The 24,593-nt window shown below is 40.1% G+C and overlaps 1 protein-coding gene across 10 annotated transcripts in view; it reads right to left on the minus strand.

Moving 5' to 3' along the window:
* CALD1 (caldesmon 1) overlaps positions 1 to 24,593 on the minus strand; it is a 175,423-nt gene that overhangs the window by 50,189 nt on the left and 100,641 nt on the right. Inside the window, exon 1 of one of the 10 annotated variants that reach the window (XM_015864739.2) lies at positions 940 to 1,446. The exons of 8 other annotated variants lie outside the window; for them this stretch is intronic. In XM_015864739.2, coding sequence (XP_015720225.1) covers positions 940 to 986 — 47 coding nt within the window. In that variant the 5' untranslated portion in view covers positions 987 to 1,446. Of the gene's footprint in view, positions 1 to 939; positions 1,447 to 24,593 lie in introns of those variants that run through there. One more of the 10 variants, XM_015864771.2, reaches the window with a different exon arrangement.

The following is a 24,593-nucleotide window of genomic DNA, read 5'->3' on the forward strand; positions in this document are numbered from 1 at the left end:
ATCATTCCTTTGCTTCACCCTCATGTACATGGTGGTGGAAACAGATCTCTGCCTGGGCAACTCTCTGCACCCATTTAGCAGTATAGGAGGGCTGGCTGCTGCAGCCTGTGGCTGTGTTCCACTATGGACCAACAAAAAACAAATTTATTTGACATGCTCTTAAGCTAAATTGTTATTTATTACTCTGACATCATAACAAAGGAGTTCAGATTCCTGGAAGGGACTTCTTCGGGGAGGGTTAGGGGAAAAAGGGGCTGAGTTTCAGAAATCTCTGAGCTCTCTCCAATAGCACAAGATTTGATGTTGGAATCCCCAAAAAGTAGCACCCAGAAATCTCAGTCAGTTTTGAAAACTACTCCCCAGTGTTAAACAACAGCACTGTACAAATCAAGGTATCTTGTAAAGATAGTAGTGCCCTGTTTCCCTCTCAACAACAGAGGGAGCAGACAAACAAAACAGCACAACAAGACCCAAATAAACTAGATAATTTATTTGGTAACATCACACAGGCTAATTGATTTTCGTCTCTTGCTTCCCTCCCACATTCAGGGATGAATGTGCTATGAGGACATTATTTACTCGGTGAATTAAGCAATCTGAGTTACGAGAAAGTTTTCACACAAGCTACAAAACTTCTGAAATTTCCCATTAAGCAATTCCGATTAGCAACCAGTCTTTCCAACCCATTCTTCTGCCACTGAATAAAGCAATTTAAATTCTGCAGCTGAGATAAAAAACGATGCACATATGCAAAGCCTTTTCTTTCAGACCACAAAGCAAAAAGAGTAGCAAAAGAACCCAGTCTACATCAAACACTTACTCCCCGGTTCAACCAACTTCCAGCTTTTACATGCCTTTGCCATCACCATTGTCCAGCATTTCTTATGCAACTCTAAAAAGCTAAATCCATACAGATAGCAAAATAAATTGACAACTCACTTGGAAAGACTTGACAAGTTCTGCCTGCAGTATGATCTGCTGATCATGTCTGTAGCGAATGAATCAGTGCAAACTGCTGCCAGCTCCAGGGAGAAAATGGACAGATGATCAGGGCGTGGAATGAGATAATAAAAATGCCATTATCCTTTCAGGCATGCGAGACTCATTGGATGCTCTTTCCACCCCACAGGTTAACCATTTGGCCGGTCCTGCCGCTCCTGTAATGACACTCTCTATTTGCCTATTGTGAGGCTCATTATCTATCCTGTATCCTCCTCCCCTTCCTCACCCCCCTCTGCTCCAAGATCATATGATTATTAGCTTTTGTGCTGTATTCTCTCTAATAGATGCTCTTTGGCTGAACGTCCAGTTACAGAAATTCCGGCAGATTTCTCAGCTGCTCAACTTGATCGACCAGTGCATGCTCCCCATCCAACTTTCACACACACAAAAAAAGTGCTTCTGTTTCAGTAAGTCAGTCCAAGCATGGAGCAGCCTGAGAGCTGCGCAGAGCTGCCTTCACAAGTATTTGCTTGTAGGGAAACTGCATTCCAGCCTGAGGAGAAATGATGAGGGGAGAGGACCCGAATATAAAACAATGGTCCAGGAAACAGTCCTCCCTTTTCAATCATAAATCATTGCTCGAACATATTGCAGGCAGTTGCATCCAGTCTGACTTGTGAAAGGTCACACTGGATAAGGTAGCTCAAAAGACAAGAGGGTGACTGCCAAGCAGAAACAAATCCAGGGAAGTGGGAAGTAGCTGCAAGCTCAACGGCAGTTAGGATAAAACCATCTCGACTTTAGCAATGGGATTAAAAACAGGTCTGGAGCCAAATCAATCGTAACAGACTCTCCTCATTGTTCTTCCATCTAATCCAGGGAATGAAGCAGAAAACAGAAATGCAAACAGAGTAATTTAAATGGAGGCACCGTCAGTTCCCGTGATTTCACATGCTTGGCTCTCATACCTCTTCAAGCCCTCATATTGCGAGTAAACTGAAACAGCTTACTGTGCAGTCCCACAGCCATTCCACCCCAGGCTGTGATCTCGTTAAACCTCATAAATTACAGGGGTGGGTGTGGATGGATTAATTCTCCAAAGGGAAATCTGTCCTGTAAGCTTGCCCTTGTGTTGGAGAGAGTGAGCGGGCTCAGTAGGTGGCACTCTTCTCTTGGAGTGAGCTGAGGCAGCTCTCTTCCAGAGTCTATGGAGGATGGAAGGTTTCTGTGCAAGAAACCTACAGCTGCACTTGGCACAGGGCACTGATGCTCAAATACTGCAGCCAATTTATTTTTAGGTTTTTTTTTCTCTTTTTCCAAAAAAAAAACCCCAAAAAACAAAAAAACTTCTCTGCAATTTCCCAGCAATTACTTCTGTTGAAAAAAGGAAGTTTTGTGCTTCACAAATAAGCGAAGGATTCTCGTGCAAAGGCTCAGCTTTTTCCACACACTTTAGGAACAGGTTTGCACTACTCCAAGAAACAGCTATATTTTCATGTGCACTATCCGAAGACTCAGATCCTTGTTCTAGAGTATGTTTAAAAATAAAGTTTGCTTTATCTGTCTTTCAGTGTATAAAACCCAGAGGAACTCTGGGCAGAAGCAAGAAAAGGCATACACTACTGAATGAAAATGGAGAAAAATATGAATTTTATTTCTGTAATGATGAAGAGATCTGCAAACGAGATTACAGCAGGCAGTCCTTCTCCAATTCTTTTACCTTATCCATAAGCGAAGTAGGGCATGTAAGGCAATGTAAAAGTGTACAGTTCTTGTAAGATGCTGGTGAGAAGGGATTCTCCTGAGAAGACTCCTGGAAAAGGCATTTCATGATTGGGGAATTACAGAAGCAAAATTCTTCCCTCTGGAAGTTCATTAGTTAAACAGAGATTGTATCACTGTTCTGCAAAAATACACATTTTAATCAGATGCCAGATCCAAGAGATGATATTTATAAAGCTGCAGATTGGGCTCCAAAGCAGCCCTACAGATTTCTACTAGAGGTTTGTATTTACAGATCTATTTAACATGTCATGGAAACAGATTTTTTATTTATTTTTTAGTGGGTTCTAAACACTTTCCAATCCATTCTGCACTATTGGGGTTATTGCACATGGCTCACAATCAAAGCAGCTTCCACATGGAATACAAATAAGAGCAAACTGATTATTTTCTAAAATATCTTACAGTACTTCTTCAAAGAAATATTCCCTGACTGGACATAAGCCTGAATAACCTTCTCCTGGTGGCTCTGGCTGAGCAGGGGTTGGACCAGGTGGCCTCCAGGAGTCCCTCCCTAGCTTGACCAATGTGATTGTGTGAAGAGTTCCAGATACTTCTTAAAGTCGCACTGGCACTATTGCCATGCAAATTCTGGTTATGTGTAGCAAATCCAACCTATTTATTGGGTCATTATGAGCAGGAGAAGCCTTCAGCACTTGTAGCAAACCCCAGAATGTTTTTAAACTACTCTCGTTAAACTAGCACAGACAGAAGAATCCCAATTAAAATCACAAATAATGTTCTGAATTAGAAAAGTCTGGACGAGTGCTTCCTGCCTAGATGAATCAAAGTAATTTACATAGTCTATTTTTTACTTGAAGCAAGACTTGTGACACCAAATTGAATCTTTTTGTTTATAGGTTCTATCTGTACAGTGCTATTGAGAACTGGTAGCTTTTGTCTATTGAATTCTTAAGCAGTCATCAATGTTGACCACACAAGTGTATCCTCAACTCATGAGCCTGCTTTGCAGAACTGAAGATAAATAAGATGAGAAAAGCTCCAGTCCCAAACAGTGGCAGTCACTCTGCCCAATTGGCTGTAGCATTCATTTGTAAAAGGTGCTCTTGTCAGCAACTGCTTGAAAAGCTCTGCAGGTTTGCATACCAAGTATTGCTTTTGAATTCAACAGCACTAGTGTTGATTTCAATAAGCAAGACGTATCACATGTGCGAGGTCTAAAGACCCAATGTGCAATTCTAGACACATATCTGGTAAGTCTACTGCATAGAGGCAATGAGCGTGCTGTCAAATGGGGTCGGGATAACCTGTGCTTAGTGGCATAACACTTGCACTGGTGTGAGGCCAAGATATTTCAGCTGTTCTTTGAGTTGTGCTCATTGTTTAAGACATAAGGCCCTTTTTAGCTGAGGAACATCACTGTTTTAACAAGGACATCTTCTTAAACCAAGATTATTCCATGCTTGCAAACACCTTTAAAAGAAGGGGTGGAGGAGCTGATCCTTGCACTTAATGATTACATTATATTAAAGTCAAATATTTGTTATTTACTTTCTTCAGTAACTTAACAGAGAGGGCTGTATAATCTCTTCTGTGGCCCTGAGGTGAAGATGTTGCATATGGAGCAGCAAGAGGCAAATTACCTTCCCCTAGAACATTCTGAATATTTACATGGGCATCTAAAGGATAAAAAACGATGGTGATGGGGCATGCATGTTTTACAAGCTGTTTTCTTTGTATGTTTCTATTTGCTCTACAACACCAAGATCCTTGAGAAAGAAAAACAGAAAGAAAAAGGCAAACACTAACAAAACTAAGGCATTTGAAAGAAGTCATTCACACCAATGAATTCAAGTCGAACAGCTCTATGAGAGTCTTGGCTCATCTATTACAACAAAGAGGGAAACTACAGGGCCTTTCATAGCTTGTCAACATTAAGTACAGCAAAATGAGGAGGAGGAAGGAGACGTGAGAGCTTTCCAAAAGGAAATTATTACTGGGAAGTTCCAAAGTCTCCTCATACTAACAATAGGAATGTCTAGAGGTCATCCAGAGAGCCACTTCACATTTTGTTTGTTATTCTTACTTTAACCATTCCTGTATGTGAGGCAGAATTTTCAGTGGGCTGATCTCAATAACCCTTCTGAGACTAGAGTGTATTTAGAATCTGACAAAGGCACATGCACAGCCCAGATCATGACTTCCCATATGTAGCTTATTCCTCTATGCAACTGTTTATTGACAGTGGATTCTGTCTTTCTATGCTCTGCCCACTATTCTTGCTCTGTATCTCATACTCCCAGGTTTCTGTAGCTCTTTGTTAGTTTTTCCACAAGTCAAAGCAGTTTTAAAACAGGAAGGCAAACAACTTGCAAAAATATACCTGATTTGTTTCAGAGACAGTAAACAGCTTACCATGCACATCTCTCCTTTCGTGACACTAGTCTGAAATAAGTAGGTAGACTTGTAGAGATCTTTGCAAAGCTACTGGCATTTTGCAAGAGAAACAGAACTCTGTTTTTCATGAAAATCCGTTCTAATGACATCAACATCTGCTCCTTGTTTAAAGAATATTTTTAACTGTTCCCTCTCTGGGAGAATGCAAGATGCCACAGTGTCTTTCATGTTCTCATGGAGCAAAAAAGCAATGTCAGCCCTTTTAAGGTCTGTTCTGAAATGCCCAAACAGTTTACGGCAGGGAACTCAGTGAATGCATCTCACAGGGCAAAAAGCATCTGTATTCATCCTCCTCTAAGACCTCACATCAGAACACTGGCTTGTAAGCAGGGACTTAATTTAACAGATGGACAGTACTTGGCATATTAACTCACGGGCAGTAGGTACAGTCTGGCAACCCATACTTAAGGTCTTGGAGGAAATCTTGAGTACTCAAAAATAAAACTATGCACTTCATTATCAAATAATGCTTAATTGTCTCCTTACAGTCATTTATTCTGGTCCAGTTTTAAATATCTCAAGTAATGAAGAATAAGCATTTCTCAGTGGGAAGACTTCTCCAGTCTTACAGAGTTCAGTATTAAGAAGCCATACTACAGCTATGACATCTATTTCTCCTTTTTTTTCTTTAAATGGTAAGTCATAGTTATTTCTACCTGGATGCTTATGTAAACTGCAGCAATGCCAGAAATTTGAATGTACTTAGTGAAACCTGCAACTAATATTTAACCTAGCCACAAAAAAATGGATATATATATATATATATATCCATTTTTTATATATATATATATATATATTCAAATGCATACTCAAATTGTAACATGTAGTCTTGGTTTTGGGTATATGCAGGTGCAAATCATGGAAGCATATGCATACAGAGTTTGCATGCTTACATAAACACATTACTGTGTAGCTAATGACTTAGCAGGCAATAGAACTATTTGCATAGGCAAATTCAACAGGATTGGAATCATAAACCTGAACATCATAATGTGAGGGCCTGAAGCCTCTGAGATGTTAAACACTTGGAATCATGTACTTTCAGGCACTGAAGACCCATCTAGAGCCCATGTGAGGGAAGCATTCACAAGGCTGTCTTTAAGTTGTCCTAGTGCTCCCACACCGTCACTCCTGAGTGACAGGCTCTGTCTCCTAGCCCTTAGCCACCCTTCAGAGGAACCCTTTTCTCTCCAGCTTCGAGCAGCAACACAAGGCAGGGCCCATTTCCCCACTCGCTTCCTTGTCCATATCATTGTGCTTTACAAAGTTTCAGGGAAGCCTGCCAGTTCTCACAGAGATAAAAAGCAATACGTTATTTTGGCTGGCAAATTTTAAAACTTGCTGGCTTTCATTTATACCTGAACTGTAGCGTGCTTGGAACAGTAACTGCTATTAATAAATTTCAGCTTTCACGGGGAGAAGGGCAATATTCAAATCCCAGAAACTTGTGAGTGGTCTTGCAGGACCTTCTGCTTGCAGCCATGCATCATAATACTCGCAGAGCCCACAAAACAGAAAGTTGAAATAGCTGTCCAGTAGTGTCAGTACAAGATCTCTCCAACTCAACTGTTTCGGGCAATAGTTAATTTCAATAACACTTTCAACAACAGGTTGTATATAAAATTATTCACCTAGCATACTTACAGTCATGCTCTGAACAGTGTTAATTGCTTGATAGCCACAAAGGCCAGAAAGAGCCACAATGTGGTAGGTGAGATGCAGGCATACAGAATACACTGTATCCATGTGTTTAACTGAAGGAATTTACAGCTTTGACTCTTCTTCTGAGTGGGGATGGGTTGATGCCCATGCTTTAGCAGATGTCCCAATAAACAACAGGAAAGCTGGGAGAGGTGAAGCACAGGACCTGTTCGCCCTTGCATGTCACCACAATCAGTGAGGGTATCTGTTGTCTCACTTCAGACTGAAGCCATGGTCTGAGTCCAGGCTTTGGTCCTTCTTTGCTGGAATAGTTTATATAAAGAGTGCACAGGCAGACACACACACAGCTCTGGAAAGAGAAGAGCATTTCCTGCTGGGCCAATTTATGGAGACATTCCTGTATCAAGAGCTCCTGTTTTATTATTCTCTAAATTTTACCAGTGAACACATCCAAGACCTGGTCCAAACCTCAGCTTCACAAACAACCCAATAAACTCTGCTAGCAAAGCTATCCACTGTAGCCACTGACTGTTCAACCACTTATGCCACTTGAACTCAGAGGCATTCAAAATGAAAAACTTAAACTCAAAAAGGCCCAGGCCTTCCTTGTCCCTGAACTTAGTTTAAATGTATTAAGTTGAAGCCGCAGACCAGGGCTGTGCTTCACAGAGATTAACGATCAGTTAAATTCCTGGCTGGATGGCTTGTTCATTTTTAATATCTGGTAATGGCCCTTAGGTGTTTTGGAATGAACTTTATTTCACTAGCTGCACGGGGATTACCGACTAACCGGATGCTCCCAGGAACCCTCAGAGAGCAAACAGTGTCAGTTTATTTAATAACTTTCAAAGTGAAACCAAAATCTTGTCCAAATCATGTCTCCTCTGATTTAATTAAAACGCACCACACATACTGCACTGCTCTGTTAATCATTAACAAAGTTAATTGAAGACAGAAGATGTCTCTTTTCTTTCATTCAAAAGCCTCCAGCCAGTGGAAAACTTCAAAAAACATTCCCAAAAAAGACCAGTGCAGTATGATTTTTGTTAGAATGGCCAATACGTCAGTATGGTTTTTTTCCTCTTCTGTATTTCTGACTCCTATAGGAATGTTAAAAGAGAGGGTTGTTTTTTTTTTCCCTTGCTTGGCAAAATACCTTTCCCAAATTTTCTAAATACTGCCTGGTATTTGCGTCAATATGACAGTCATTGGGTTTGACAATAATCAGATTGCTAAATCCATACAAAAATGCTTTGGAAATTAGGGGCTAGTTATACATTACATTCCATTCAAATCCGCCTCAGCAAACTGGCAAGGAGTGGATTTGAACCATCCCTGTTATCCATTGACTGCTGTGGTTCACAAGAGGTTTCTCGAGGCTAACTTTCAGACTGACTCACACACAGCTCCTGCTGTCTGATAAACCTCATAAGCTCTCCTGTCCCAGTCCATTTTCACTTTCCAATATGACCCAGCAACTCATGAAACGTATTCTCCCAGTGCAGCAAGCCTTCCCATCTTCTTCCAGGAAGGAATCAAATAGGAAATGAAACGTTAGAAGTATAACACTTTGCAGACTACTCAAGAAACAAAATACATACAGCATCCATCTTTCCAACAATTCTTTTTTTTTTTTTTTAGGAGTTGAGTAAAAAAGAAAAAAAAACTTAATTCTTCACTGTCTTCAGGTCTTAGGAAACCTATACAAATGCTTCCAGTTTCATCAGTACAGTTGTTATCTAATGGGATTTCCCTCTTGAAAGCAATAAAGGGTCAAGGCTGAACACTTCCACAAGGCCTGTCATATCAAGTCAGGACAGCACTCCATCAAGGCTGGATTCTTGCCTCCAGCTATGGCTCATGCCTAATGTTTTAGAGGAAAGCAGTGGGAAAAGAAAAAGCAAATCACACTGCACCTGGCCCACTGAGCAAAGCTTGCCCTGTGCAGCAAAATTCCTCTGTGCCTCCTGCAGACAGGCAGCTGGGGCTCTGCCACATGCACTCCAGAGACTTCAACAATAAAAATAAAAACAACTAATTTGTTGCAGGGTAATACACATTAAAAGGCACTAAGCAGCTAAAATGAAATCATCATAACATTCAGTATTTGCATCACAGCATGCACATAGGGACATAATGATCTGGGGACTTAAATAAGTCCAGTATAATAATAATAATAAAAAAAGCGTATTTTCCTCAGCACCACCCAGCACGTCATTGCCCGTCAGCACCATGGATGGGAAGTGCTGGAAAACAGACCTAAATCCTTTAGTATCTGAGCTGTTTGCCAGTCAGGTAGCAGAGCACAAGGAAAGCCACACAGTTCTGATCTACTCGGTCCACTGGAGCCTCTGGCACGTATACATAGCCTTGGCTTCCCCTGACAGCCTGAAATGGTGATCCACACAATAGGTAGGCCCATATGAAGGAAAAAGAGGGGCTGCTGTAATCCCTCATGCTCTACAGGGCTTTTTTCCTTAATTTTCTATGTCTGTTTTGGTTTTCATTTGTAAAAATTTTCTAAGTTAAGGCATCCATGAAGAAAAGCATTTGTAAACAAACATCTGGGCAGTACTCTTAAGATAGAGGTTGTCTCAATTCTTTACCATTGCTTACAGACTTAGGCAAGCTTCTCCTCCAGTCCAGTGCTCAAAGTTAAGGTATGAAGCAGCACCGTGCAGGTAACAGGCAAAGTCCCTTATCTGCAGGACTGCAACGTCAGCATATTTCCCTGACACAGCAGGGTCACATCCCATCCTTCAGAGTCTAACCATCAACTCAACACTCAAGAGATCTGCTGAAATTGAGGTCATACAATGAGGGTAGCCTTGGAAACACTGGAGCCACAATGAGGTGACAACATTCCCACCTCTTCTCTTCAGTGGGTGTTTCACACAAGCTTACCACATGCCTAGTTAAAAATCCAAGCAGTTTTGCAGGAAGCTAAGTAATGAAATGAGAAAAGGCTCAGAGATCTGAGAGCAGGGAAAGCAAATGTGTTATTCTATGTTTCGTAGCACTTGCAGCACAGCATTAATCGTGTATGATAAGACACCGTCCACAAACTTACACTAGCCAGAGAAGTTTTTTTCAACAAGAAAGTGGAAAATGGATCTCAACTGTACCTTCACTAGACAGTGCAAAACATCTCCCCTTTGCTATTACTATAACTAGGGAATCCCTTGGCAGTCCCTGCTGGATGGGACAGTTTTACATCCTAAGAAGCCTGCCACTAACCAGTACTCTCCCTTTCCTGTTCTGTTCCTGATATTAAAATGGAAAAATTGTCTAAAAGTGACAAAACAGAAACTTAACATATTCTCTGAAACAGCTGACAAATTTGTTTTCAAGGAGATTTCAGTAACAGCTATCAAAAGAGTCCTTAGTAGTAAATTCAGGAGTAGAGCTTGCAGGAAGAAATGTCAGTCACTAGCCACAAAGAGGACTCGTGATCATTTTCTAATTGCAAATATTCCTTCAGATCTGAAAAAAGCTGCAACCTTATTTCTAGAGCTGTAGTTATAGCTTCACAGCGATGTTCTGTGCACTGAGAGATGGCTTCAGAACATCACGTTTTATGAATAAACTTTATGGGATGGGAAGGATTCCAGGATCTCCTTTTCCATGGGTTCTTACGGGGTTTATATGTTCTGTAGGGATTAACGCACATGCAGTACCATGACCTCTTTTCTGAAATGAGTAATTATAGCAGGAGCATACACTTCCAGTCTAAACAACATCCATTCTGAAAGTGAACATTTTCTATCACTTCAAAGCACAGACAAGTGGAGACAAATCAGTTCATAGAGTACCATCTTTGCATTTACAAAGGGACAAAACTTCAGTTTTAAATACAACTGAGCTGGTGCCAATGTTCCAAACAAAAAACATCTTCATCAAAATGAGAAAAAAATAGCAGAATTGACAATCTTGTGCTTAAAAAAAAAGCATCTTGAAAGAAGCTTGACTGACATTTAAAGATCTTCATAGAGAGATCATTACCAAATTGCTCTAAAATGGCCACTAGGAATTTTAGCTCCCTAAAGCTCTTGAGAACTATTAAAATCATTTTTCCACTAAACATCTCAGGAGAACACGGAAGAGAGAAATCAGAAGTATTTTCAGAAACTTGGCAGAGTTTCAAACATCTCTAATACTTAAGAACAACCTTATTTTCACACACACAAAAAAAGAGTTTGCAGATTTTCCATCAGCATTAATTTGTTTGCTCTGAAAATGTGAAATTCTGATCTTAAAACCAAAAGAAGACTTCAGGATTTGGTCAAACAGAAAGCAGAAAATCCCATCAGCTTCAAATGCCAAACTAGAACCTAAAATTCAAATGGAAGCATTAAGCTGAATTTGTCACACTCTGCCAACAAGTAAGATAATTAACTATTGATAAGATGTCCTGCAAGAAAACTTAAATCATTTTTAATGTTGTATGTCTTGAAAAGACTGTTTAAGATTCTAATAAGCTAGATGCTATCTCAGCAAGGGCTTCTAAAACCTCCAAAGTGCTCTGAAACCAATCAAGGATCTTTGGGCTTCCCCAGTGTATTTAGAAAAAGGAAGGGGAGCCAAGATACATACTACTGATATGCTCATTAAAACCATGAAGAACACCAATACTTGTGCAAAGTGCACTGCATAATCAAAACCAAACAGCTCTTGGGTGGGTGCTTAATGGGTTCCCACCTTGGCACAGGGTTCAGAACAGGAAAGTTGCTCCTTCTTCACCCTGTGTGGCTCTCCCCTGGCAGCCTGACTGAGTTGGTCACAGTAAGAGATGCAGCCCGAAGGACACCCTGCTCCCTTCCTCCTCACCCACCATGCATCCCAGCCACCCTTCTCTACATGCAAGGAGGATTTGGCAGTGGCACATGCAGCCCAAGCAGCAGGAAAACAATGCATCAAGCCCTCATAAGGGAAGCACAACATTTATACAACCAAGGTAAATGGGAAATGTGCGGCTGTATAGGCTTCTTTTCCTGTGCCATGTCTCCACAGGACTTGAGCGTGACCTGGTAGAGCCATCATTTTGGAAGGGACCAACAGCAAACAGCATGCTAACATCGTCATGTGCAAAGACTTTTTCAGCATCACTTAAAAGGATTTAAATGAACAACAACAACAACAGGAATCCTATAAATAAAACAGCTGGCCCAATCTAGACTTGAATGCAAATAGAATCATAGAATCACAAGGTTGGGAAGGACCTACAAGATCATCTAGTCCAACCGTCCTCCCTTCACCATACCTACAGAAAACCACTAAACCATATCTCCTAGCTCCCTATCCAGATGCCTCTTGAACACTGTCAGGGATGGTGACTCCAACACCTCCCTGGGCAGGCCATTCCAGTGCCTGACCACTCTCTGAGAGAAAAAGTTTCTTCCTATGTTCAGTCTAAACCTCACCTGATAGAACTTTTGGCTATTTCCTTGGGTCCTTTGTTGCCTGAGAGAAGAGGCCGAGACCCACCTCATCACAGCCTCCTCACAGCCTCCCTTCAGAAAGTTGTAGAGTGCAATGAGATCTCCCCTGAGCCTCCTCTTCTCCAGGCTAAACAATCCCAGCATCCTGAGCTGTTCCTCATAAGATTTGTGCTCCAGACCCCTCACAAGTTAATAATAGTAAACATCAGACTTCTGGGAGAGAATGCAAGAAAAAACAACAAAGAAACCAAAACTTCATGTGATCCATTACCAGTATTTTATCCTTATCAGTATTATTTAAACACATGTTCCTCTTAAACACCATTCCTTCCCAGAACCCAGCTTTGTCCTCATTTCTATATTTGAATCCCAAGCACATTTTTTGAAAAAGCAATTTTCAAAAAACAAAACTTGGAAAATATCACATAATCTGTATTATTTTATTTGAGAGTTATACTGTCTTTCTCCATTCTTCCATAGGAAAATATGAGCCATAATAATTCCCAGAATTAAGAATATTTTTATATTTACATTGTTAGAATTTACAAAATCAAAATAGGAATGATATTTGAAACATTATAATCTCTTCTGTTTTGTTTTTTTTATTTTTTCCTCTAAAATCTTTCAGGAAAAACAAAACAAAACAAAACAAAACAAAAAAAAAAACCATTAAAATGTGACATTCAAAATTTCAGGGATAAAAAATTATTCAGAGAAAGTCAAGAGAAATTGATTCATCTTGGAAGATAAACTTGATCCTTGACTGTGACCTGGCTACTCACGATGCAGATGACAAAGCTTAAGAGGTTAAATGCAATTCTCAGAGGAGCACAGTGCATTTTTGTTTTTAGAAACTCTACATTTAATTGAAATGAAAGATAAAGAAAATGATCCTTTGATGAACAGGGACTGGCTTTAGGCATTTTCTTATCAAGATGGCCGTGTTTAGAACCCACCCACCAACATACCAGAAACCACAGTTGGCAAAGGCTACATGCAAAGGCATTTCCTGAGTTCTGACTTTTTAGCTGAGGGCCAGATGCTTCTTGATCCTTCCTTAAAAGCACAGTTAAAGAAGTGGGTGTACAGAGCCTTGCCTAATCTTGCATGTTCTATGTAGAAACCAGGCAGTATCCCAATCACATGCTCAACATCAAAGAGGCAGTGGTCCATTGCTATGTTCTCAGGAGTTCCCTATTCCAGTGAGGATTGGACCAACAATCCACATTTTCTACCCTATCACCTTATAAGCTACCATTTATAACCTAAACCTACTAAATTAAGTAGTGATTATTGCGGTCCCCACCCCTACAATGCACCAGAATTCCACAATAAAAGGAAGAGCAAACATTATCATAAAAAGTAAACAGTAGCTGAAGGGATTATAGAGAGGACTACGATTTATTGCTAACCCACACCACACACTACCTACATCACTTCCAACAAGTTACTTCCAGCTTTCTCTCCTATTATCTACAGTATATAATAGGATAATTGCCTGTGTGAAATTCTCCAAAAGCACTAACCTCCCTGTACAGTTGTAATTATACAAAGGTAAAGTAGATGGATAGCCAGAGGTTATATAGGAAAGACTCACCAATGTTGAGGCTCACAGTCAAGATGCTCACCAACATTAAGGCTCACTGTAGAAACTCCACTCAGGAGGTAAAAACTAGACTGGGCAATTTGCATGTGAAACTATAAAGCAGATCAGAAACAATTCCATAGCGTGGCCTGCTAGAGAAATAACAAACTCTTTGCCCACACACGTACATGATTCATGCTTCTAATACTATCCCATGTACACTGAATCCATATTACTCTGTGTCAATCTGCAATATGCCATTCCACATCTGTCTACAAGTATTAAGCATAGAGTGATGGAGAAAAGCATGTTATAATAAGAATAGAGCTTCAGCAAGACAATATCAGATTCCCATTGCACCCTTCATTCTGCTGTCTTGAGCCTGTGCATTACAGTCCTTTGTGACCTGGTAAGTCCAGATGTAAGCAGCATAATGGACTGAGAAGAATCACAATAACGGAAATTCATTGGCACAGACCTATTCTCTATACATCGTCTTTCTATGGCAGTGTCCTGTAGGGCAGCTCTTTCACAGAAGTTACCCTAAATCAGCAGCATTTAATCTCCAAGTAAGGTAACTAGGAACTCCGTATGAGAAAAGCCATTATTTGGTCCCATCTTTTGAATCCATCTAAACAAAAATCTTGGGTGCGTACGATCAAAGTCAAGCAGAGAACTCTACAGGCAATTTCCTGCATTGAGTAGGTAATTTAAGCATTACCTGAGGGTCCTCAGCTGTGGTAATTGTGCAGCTGAAGCAGGATTAAAACAAACAGGACCAAGTTTTAAACAGTAAGTGTAATCAGACATATCTTTGGTACCATTTGTTAAGAACCACTCCATTGGCTTTCTCATAAGAGACCAAGACATGTCATATGAATTCAGAAAATTATTTTCATTCAATTCAGCCAGGTTATTTAAAATCAGGCTCAACATTCAGTTGTATTTAATTGTGTATTGTATTGACAATACACAAAGCAGAACAGAAACCACTATGCCCTCCCCCTTGTCATTTTGGTTCTCTTTTTGGCTAAAATACTAGCCAGACAAACTGAACAGCTTACGATGGACAGGCAGATATTATTTTATCCTTGTTTTTTGCCAGCATCTGCCCTATATTGATTTTTATTCCAGACATATTATAGCATGGGAGAAAAAAAGGGGGAAAAAAAAGTAAGAAAAAAAAAAATAAGGAAGCAAGAGTTAAACAAAGTACTTAGCAAAACATTTGGATTCGGGCTCTCAGTCATGTCCCTTAAAGCCATTATTTTAAAAATGTTTATGCAGAAGAAGCATTTCTCCTACACATTAAACAAACAAACAAACAAACAAACAAAACAAAAAACAAACAAAAAAAACCCTTGAAAAACAGGAAAAGGAAATTAATGCTTCCTTCAAAATTAACCATTATAGCTATATTCTGTTACTGTGATGCTCTACTGTGCCTTACCTTTGTCTGCATCTATAATATGCATCTATAAGATCCTGCACTGGATTTTAAAGTCATGAGCTATCCAAAAGTTTCAAAGGGAGAATTATCAGAACTTAACACAGAATTTTCAGAAATTTGCAGTCTCTCCCCTGTGCATTCAGATGGCACAGCTGTCATCAACACAGACCAGTCAGTAAAGTCTCTTTTTCTTTGTCTGTGTTTCTATTCCATCAGCTTCCATCCATCTCACAGCATGCAATCACCTTGCTGTACTGTAGAGAAGATTCTCCACACCCCTTCTGGCATATACATTCAATGCTAGAAATCATATAGAATCATAGAATCATAGAATGGCCTGGGTTGAAAAGGACCGCACTGCTCATCTAGTTTCAACCCCCCTGCTATGTGCAGGGTCACCAAGCACCAGACCAGGCTGCCCAGAGCCACATCCAGCCTGGCCTTGAATGCCTCCAGGATGGGGCATCCACAACCTCCTTGGGCAACCTGTTCCAGTGCATCACCATCCTCTGAGTGAAAAATTTCCTCCTAACACCTAATCTAAACCTCCCCTGTCTCACTTTAAAACCATTCCCCCTTGTCCTATCACTAACCACCCTTGTAAACAGTTGTTCCTCCTCCTGTTTGTACACTCCTCTCAAAAATTGCAAGGCCACAATGAGGTCTCCCTGGAGCCTCCTCTAAGCTAAACAAGCCCAGTTCCCTCAACCTTTCTTCATATAAGTATGACGTATATGACTCCTGTAGTTGCATTAGTGGAATTAAAACTGTGATAAGTTTGATCAAAACAGGCTAAACATGCTAAGATTTAACTCTAATCTTCTGCAGATTTCTTGCAGAAATGCAAGGGGACATTACAGACCTACTCAGCCTCCATCATAGTAAAGCTCTTCAAAATCCCACTTAAATCCTGTGGACAGCCATTCAATTACTATAACCCACGTAAGTCAGCTGGAAGCTGCCACAGAAATTTTGAAGTCATTCTTAACTAAGGAAAGTGTGGTGATGATATTGTCATTTTACAACACGCTGCAATCCAAAGATGCACATGTCTACTGCTATTAAAATGCTGGTATTTTTACAAGAGTAGAAGGTTCAGTTTGGATCACGAGCAGCAGTGGAAGACTTGTAGCAGAACTCCTGGTATAAAGGCTGAAAACTATAGGTGTAGGACCAGGCTGCTGAGACAGAAGAAATAGAGGGAGCACATGAAATGAAAGTACAGAACATCTCAGAAGACCCTATGCCCTATACACTTGTAGATATGCTACTTCTTAATTCCATGATACTTTGGTTTAAAAGTCCCTAAGTATGTGTGCACAACAGTAACATTAGAGAAATTCTGCCATTACATTATTGTCTGTTGCCTTAAAACAACATGCCTTTTGCTCCCATCTTGCTAGTAAAAAAGAAAATTGATGATACAAACAACTCAGTGCAATGGGCCTAAAAATAGCCTCGTCATTCATAGATCAGGTCTTACAAATTATGTGTGCATCAGCAAAATCCAGGGGAAAAAAAAAAAAAAGAAAAAGAAAAAAGTCCTGCTGGGGTATTTTCATTTCCATGAGTGCAATACTACTAAGTGAGATGGATTCTGTTATGATTACTGTGACCTTGAATATTACGTAACTGCAGCCTGGGAGGGATATTATGTTGAAAAAACTTCATGTAAAAAATAAATTAAGCTACTAAATGTTCATGACAGAAGGGGGAAATTTGATCTTGTCACATTCTAGACAACAGAGAAAGGAGTAAAATCCTAAAATTTCACGTAGCCACAGTTTCATCAGATAAGAAAGGCAAGGTAACTGCAAAAGAAATAATCTGACTAAATCCCATAAAATGAGAATGCGAGAAATGTGGTGGTCTCCAGCCAGATTTTAGTGGACACATTACACCTGGCACCCCTGACAGCTAACTCAGCAAAGCTGCCTCTCTGTCAAGACTGTGGCACAAGCAGAAAAATTTCATGAGGCTCCCTGTGCCTTTTTCTTGAGAGAATTCAGCGTGGCTGCAATCCACCAGCTTTCTCTGTGCTGATTCTGACAGTTTCTGGCATTGCTGCTGGAATATCGTGGCCAGTGCTGATTCTGGAGCAAGAAACAAAGCTGTGTCCTGCATCCCACTGGTTGCTGCTCCCCACAGGTTTTGCCCACCCAGGGCAAGAGCCTCCCAGGGCAGCTGAGCTTACAGCACAGTCATCAGCTTTACTCCCTAGGTTCTTCCCCATGTGGCTTGTTGATGGCTTTCAGCAAAGACATCCCCAGGACTACAGAAACCTGCCTGTGTTAGGTCATCAGCTCCCCCTGGGCAGGAGACCTCAGTCCTTTGGCCTGACTACTTGATGTTTACCACAGTTTCTCCAGCAAGGCCTATCTGAGCACCCAACTTCTATCCAGTCAGGAAGTAGACAGCTTGTTTCCCTAACATTTACAAGTGTTTTGAAGGTTATACTTTCTATTTAGCAGTAATGTTTAATAACCTCTTATCTTCTGGGAAACAGCTTAACACACGGGAAATGAAACCTTGACCTTTGTGAAGGTCACATTGCTCACTTGGCAAGCCTTTCAAGCCAAGGTACAGTCTTCACTAAAAAGCTCTTCCATCCTCCAAGTTTCTTCTCTCTGTCTCTCATTGTCAGCACTGCAGGCAGGCTGTGTGTCTGCCATCCCTGTTGTCAGGGGTATCATAGTTCCAGAACTGCAGGGCATGTGCACACATCTACCTACATACTGATGCAACAAATACACAGTATCCTAACCTGACAGTAACATGAGCTGTCAAAAACACAGTTTCCACAAAGATACCAGCACTGCTTGTCAGAAAGGGCAAGCGGCTCATAGGCCACAGATCCTACCTATCCTCATCACCTCCACAGAGGAGGAGAGCCTTGAAACATATATTTTTCACCTTTAAAATCACTAGAGGCCAAAATAAATGCTCTGCGGCTGACAGCAGTAGAAGGGAGCATGGGTGACACTGTCAGGAGCATATGAAGATCTACTTCTGCAAAGGCCCTGCAGAGATCAGCAGAGGTCTCAGAGAATATCACAAGGTGCTTCTATCTTTCTATGTTTATTGAAATACCTTTAAAAGTCTGCCTGTCTGGACAGGGCACATCTTATCTGACTACAAGCATAAAATGTGTAATTAGCTGAAAATTCATACATCACTTGCAAAGCTCCCTAACTTCCATTAACTGTGAGGCTCTAGTCTCTTTTAAGATAAAAAACAATATATATATTTTCTTTTAAAGGAAAAAAAAAAAAAAAAAAGAATAGTCTATCTTGACTTCACAACTGCTCTCAGGTCAGCTATGAGCCCCTCTCAAAGGCTACACATTAAGCTGTGTCAACCTATACCTGCATTGAATTTGGCCCACAGTCTACCCAACACTTTCTCTCAACACAACATTTGACTGTTAGGTAGGTCACCATTATTTATTGAGTCATGTAAGATTGGGTTTTGCTGGGAGCCATATTTTAAAGTTACATGTATGGTTCAGCCTGACAGTACTTTTTTTTTCTCTCTCTCCTTCTGCATTAGCTTGAATATTGGTATAAGTAGCAGCTCATACAAACTTGCCAAAAAAAAAAGTGGAATACTTTCCATGGGAGTATAAAATAGATTGGCCACTGTTATTCTAACAAGCACATTAGTTCCATGTGCTAGGGAAATAAAGTGTTCATTCATTACCCAATCTGCGGTGACAGCTTAGTGAGATATCTCGTTTACATTCTGATAGCCCCATGAAATGAACTGAATTCCCATACAGTTGCAAAAGGCCAAAGTTAGCATTTTCTTTAAAAAATAATATTAAACTCAAGAAATGAAAGGGAGAAAGAAATTGCAAGGCCCACATCACAAGAGGGGGTGGGGAGAAGCTAATGGCACTGGGAATGGAAAATGTGGGCATTAAAAGAATTTCCTATTCTAAACAGCAAGCAAAGTTAAAAATACCTTCTCTTGAGATTATCCTCAGCATAAATACTCCCCACAGCTATTTTTAGCTGTCTTGTAGCCTATGACAAAGATTTTTATTCCAACAAAGGAGCTGTATACCAATGCACGACCTGTTTAAAGAACTATTAAAATGGAAAATAAACCACTCTTGCGTCAGCTAACCAGATTGGTACCTGTTACCAATGCCATCTAAATACAGCTTTCCTGGATTCTGACAACTGACCATTAAATACTAAGGAGAGGGAAAGGAAAAAAAAAAATAGTATTTATCACAAGACAAAGACCCATTGTCATAAAGGCCAGTGTCAGAGTTCCTGCAAAGCTGAACTGAAATAAAGAGCACTCAAGCTACTCAGCACTTCCGTGTAAATAGTGCCTGGGACAAGCCAGGAGGGGACCATGCTGAGACCCTCAGTCAAGCCATGCGCCATGAGTATAATCCCATAATGCTAGGAAACCACCCAGAGCAGAGTGACGTGGGCAGCATTTGCTGGGAACCCATCAAATAGGAGAAACTTTAAAAATATATTCAGTTTCTTCTTTGACACTTTGGGCTTTTTTTTCCACTAGTTTTGGCCTTTTGGAATGACTGGGAAACTGGGGAACCTGTTCAAATTTAAAAGAAAATGGAACACAAAGGACCATCCATCTTCAGAGAGTGAAAGACACCTGCAGTAAGTAAGCATCTGCTGGCACACATGGATAGTTTTGAGGCATTTGGCAGTCAGAATAGAAAGGGAACAGAGAGGAACAAAGCAGATAGGGTTAACATGCAACACTTGAAAGAAAGAAGGGCTGATCACTTTCAGTAATTACCAGTATATATCCCTATTGTCTTGCTTGCCTCCAGATTTGAACTAGTCTAAACACTTTTTAAAAAGTGATTAATTTGGAGATATACTGTTGAAAGCCATGGAAGATTTTGCAGATACACCTCATGGTATCAGAGAGTAGGTACTGCCAAGCTCTTTCTAGGGCAGAGTAGACCTGTGACATGAATGGAGGAAAAGGCTGGTGTCCTCACCACCTATACATGTGTACGTGTCCCATCAGATGGGTCTAAGAGGGTGACCAACAGCCCACTGCACACTCTCCCAATTACATCTTTTATTTCTACCTCCTGTCTTAGGCCAGCAGCTGTATCTTGGGGGGAACAGTATCCTGTCAGAGATACTGTTTTCTCCCTCCTTAGATCTCCCTATGAAATCCATCTCTTAATGTGCCTGGATCACACATGCTAATGACTCCATAGCCAATTAGCTGAGTTGTTACTTGTAATTGCCTCACTCTTACTGAATGTTCAGCACTTCTCAGTCAGCCATACTCACTCTCCAAGAATTTCAGACAAGAGGCCTTCTATTCACTGTCTATGCATAAAGGAATTTAGGGTATAGTACTGATCATGAAGTTCAAGTAATGTATATTTTTAAGCTCAGCTTTGGTTTGGCTTGGTTCTGCTTCCTTCAATTCAAGTTAAGATTTGAATTAAAAAGAGACATTTTAAATTAATGGTTTGGACTGAGTTTCATTTCAAGAAAAGAATAACAGCTTAAACTAATTTTAAGTTCAGATTCAGTTCAAATCTCTGGTGCTGGTTTCTAATTTGTGATTCCAGATAGTAATGAAACACCACTGATCTAAAGTTAAGTATAGCAGAAGAAGAAGGTTTGCTAAGGATGATTTAATTAATACAGAGAGAACCCAAGCACTGAAGAGATTCATGTTGCAGCAGCACATATTTCATAGTGATAACATCATCCCTGTCCTCTCCTCCAGAAAAAGAGCATTCTGCCCTGTCTCAGGACATGCTCTACCCATATTTCTTAATGGAACAATTTACCAATTCAGAGAGTTTTCTCCACCTGAAGAAAACTGGAGTTGCTCATTGTTACCTTGCAGGAAGTGGAGAACTCCGTCCTCCCCTGTTTTCATTTGTAAAAAAAGGTTTGAGGTAGCTTTTCCAGTTTTCAGTACATTTTTCTATCTCCCAGACACCAAGATCTCCTACTATTACACGGCTCAATGAAAAAACAATATACTTCCTTTCTCTTTCTTTCTTTCTTTCTTTCTTTCTTTCTTTCTTTCTTTCTTTCTTTCTTTCTTTCTTTCTTTCTTTCTTTCTTTCTTTCTTCCTTGCTTTCTTTCTTTCTTTCTTTCTTTCTTTCTTTCTTTCTTTCTTTCTTTCTTTCTTTCTTTCTTATTCATTTATATATATATATATTTAAGGACAAAATCAATAAGAATTTTGTCCATAGAAGGAATAACAAACAGAAACCTTTGCCCGAATGCTAAGAGTCTTCACTTACATGTAACCTTCTGTGGAAGCAGAGGGAAGTTAGCATAGCAAAATAAACTGTTTTGAGACATGGAATTTTAATGGCAGTTTAATCTATTGCACACAGCTTAGCGACGTAATGAGGAGCCTATAAACCACACAAACACTACAGACTGACATGACATTTCAGTCATAGTATATGGTTTTAGACAACGCAGCAACCATTGCTGGATAGTACAGTACATTCTGTTCTACCAATGGCAACTCAACAGCATCATCTACATCTGACTCTCATTCTTTCTGGTATTCAGTATTATGGCTTTTAGAACAGTATAATAACCATTATTCCACCCCCTCCCCAATTCTGTGGTCAGTAGCTCAATACTCCCAGCATATTTAATTGATAAATAATAGGGAGCATGGCTAGGGAGAAGGAAGTCTAGCAAAGGGAGTTGAGTTACATAAGTGACTTATTTTTTTCCTATAAGTCTTAATTTATTATTTGTTCACAATGTTCAAAAAATATACAAGCTCAACTGCCATGTTCCCTTTCTCTGCAAGCAGTTCTGTGCATTCTGAGACACACTTCTGTATACTAAAAGGTGAAGCTGTCTTTGTCCTAGTTTATGAGATGCTGGAAATGCAGCTTGCAGGCAAAGTGAAGACCAGGCTGCCCTGTAGGAAAGCTCACAGCTGTTCTCTGCCTCACTGAGATGATGGTCCTGTGGCTAAGGCATGGCTTCTATTCCCAGGTCTGCCACTAAGTAAGTGATTAAAGATGGAGCTCAAGGAAAAATGTGTTATGACAGCCTAAACCCGTGCTGACAAAGGCACATTTACAGGAAACAAGGACATGGTTCTGGTTTAAGGGGGAAAAAAAAAAAAAAGAGTGAGACAAAAACAGAGAAAAAATAATAATCTGATATGACCATTGCTGCTAACCCAAATGGTGAATCCAGTCCACAAATGGCACAAAAGTACTTTCAGTTAAAGGGTCTGGTATGATTTCTGCCCTATATTCTGATTACTTTCACACAAAAAAAATCAGCATTGTGTTTGTTGGTCTTGGCCAGAACAAGTCTCCAGATGCCTTCCACATAGTTCTCTCACACAGACAAATCAGTAATGCATTAAAGTACCCTATCAACTGGCCTTTCAAGATGTGCCCCTTAAGCTTGCAGGAACTTGAAAGATACTTCCGAGTGCCTTAAACAAAAGCCATATCACATGAAAACTCATAAAATCCAGAGGAAAAGGGCTAATAGGAGATGCTGTTGCTCATCTCCAGCCTCCATAAGTATTTAGCAGATTAAGAGCAGGGCTGTGCAAAGCAGCCCATGCTGCCTCAGTGCCCAGCACCCAACATCTAACAAGTCTTGCATTATCAGACTTTGAGCCCAGGAAATCACCACCACATGCACTGTAACATCTCCATATCAACACACAGAAGACAACAGGCTGTGAGTGGAGGAGATAAACAGAGGGTCTGCAACTAACTTTCCATGCCAAAAACTGTGCATGAATTTTTATGTAAATGTAATCAACAGATGCAGGCCATCCTGCAATCTAACGACCATAAAACTTACGGAGTTGGATTACTGCAGCCTACTATGAGAGATGGTATTTCATGACTTCTTCTAAAAATGACCAATCCCAAAATGCTGATGCTGAAAATTCTGGTTTGGGTGATTCTCCAAAATCTCAAAATTCTGCAGCTTTAAGTTGGAGAAAAATCTAATAGATAAATAGGCAAGAATAAAGGTTTTGGCCATCCCATCTGCTGGGTTTTTGGCTGTGTCAATGAATCGCTCTTAGCTCCCTATCAGCAAAGCATTATTATGTTACCTGGATGATGAAAACACCTATCTACATCTCAGTTAGTAAGAATATGAAGTATATACAAAAAGCTTTTGCTATAACAAACACAATCCAGTGTTAAATGGAAGGGGTAAAAATAGTTTTAATGGTTTTACCGTTCCCAAAATAAGGAGTCTCCTCTAGCTATCTTTGAAGCCTTCCCTCTGGCTGCATTTCATCTTTATTCTTTATGCTTACAGACTTCCTTCATCTTCTTAAGCACTTTAAGAGTCTGATTTTAACTAGTAAACTGATTATCTTATTTTAAAAGTCTCAATTTTAAAACCCTTCTGCAATTCTATTCATCTTGCCCTGCAGAGGAGCGACTTAACATCACTGTAAAAGTAGGCCATTAGGCACAGAACCTGCAGCATCTCTCCTGTAGAAGTTGACAGTTCAGATGATATCAACTTACATTCACACTTTCATATGAAAAGTGTACTGCAAACTACAGAGACACATTCCAGCAAAATGCATTTATTGCTGGAGTAAAGTGTGGCTGCCTACTAACTCATCATGTATTCCAGTAGGACAAGGAGACATTTTAGCTAAGAACAGTCAATGTCTCTCATAAAAATGGCTCATTCTTCACCTCAGAACAGTGAAGACCTCAATATTTACCATATGTAATCCAAATAAGGACAACATTCAGAATATTTTTATTAAAAACAATTGTCTTGAATACAAATGGGCCAATTTACAATATGTTGGGTAGCTGCCGGATGTCGATAGAAAATGAACATATGCTGTAAATTCAGTGCTCAGTAATTAGGAAAATGTGTATGTTTCCCACGTCTGCTTCTCGGTAGGTAGGACTAAAGGGCAACATTATGTCATTTCCCTTTGCGTAGGACTCCCTGTTGACTTCCATAAAGAATTTGGCTTAAAAATTGATGACAGGGTACAGCCCAAGTTCTTCCCCAAGAGGAAAGAACAACCAATAAATAAAGGAAGACAGGTTGGTGACGGAAAAGTCATTCCTAGTCACCAAGACATCTTACCAATATTTTCTCTTCCAGCAGTACAATGACGACAGGACAAATGATCTCTGTTCTCCATTGTACCAATTCCTTAAATTCAGAGTAATTGCTAAACACTCTCAACCTCTGAAAACAGGATTCAGACTGAAACATGTGAGAGCAAGTTTTAAAATAATGAATGCAGTGTAACATGGAACAGCTATGAAGGAAAGATGCAGCCTACTAAATTCACCCTCTG

Source organism: Coturnix japonica, chromosome 1 (genome assembly GCF_001577835.2).
Source record: "Coturnix japonica isolate 7356 chromosome 1, Coturnix japonica 2.1, whole genome shotgun sequence".
NCBI classification, from domain to species: Eukaryota; Metazoa; Chordata; class Aves; order Galliformes; family Phasianidae; genus Coturnix; species Coturnix japonica.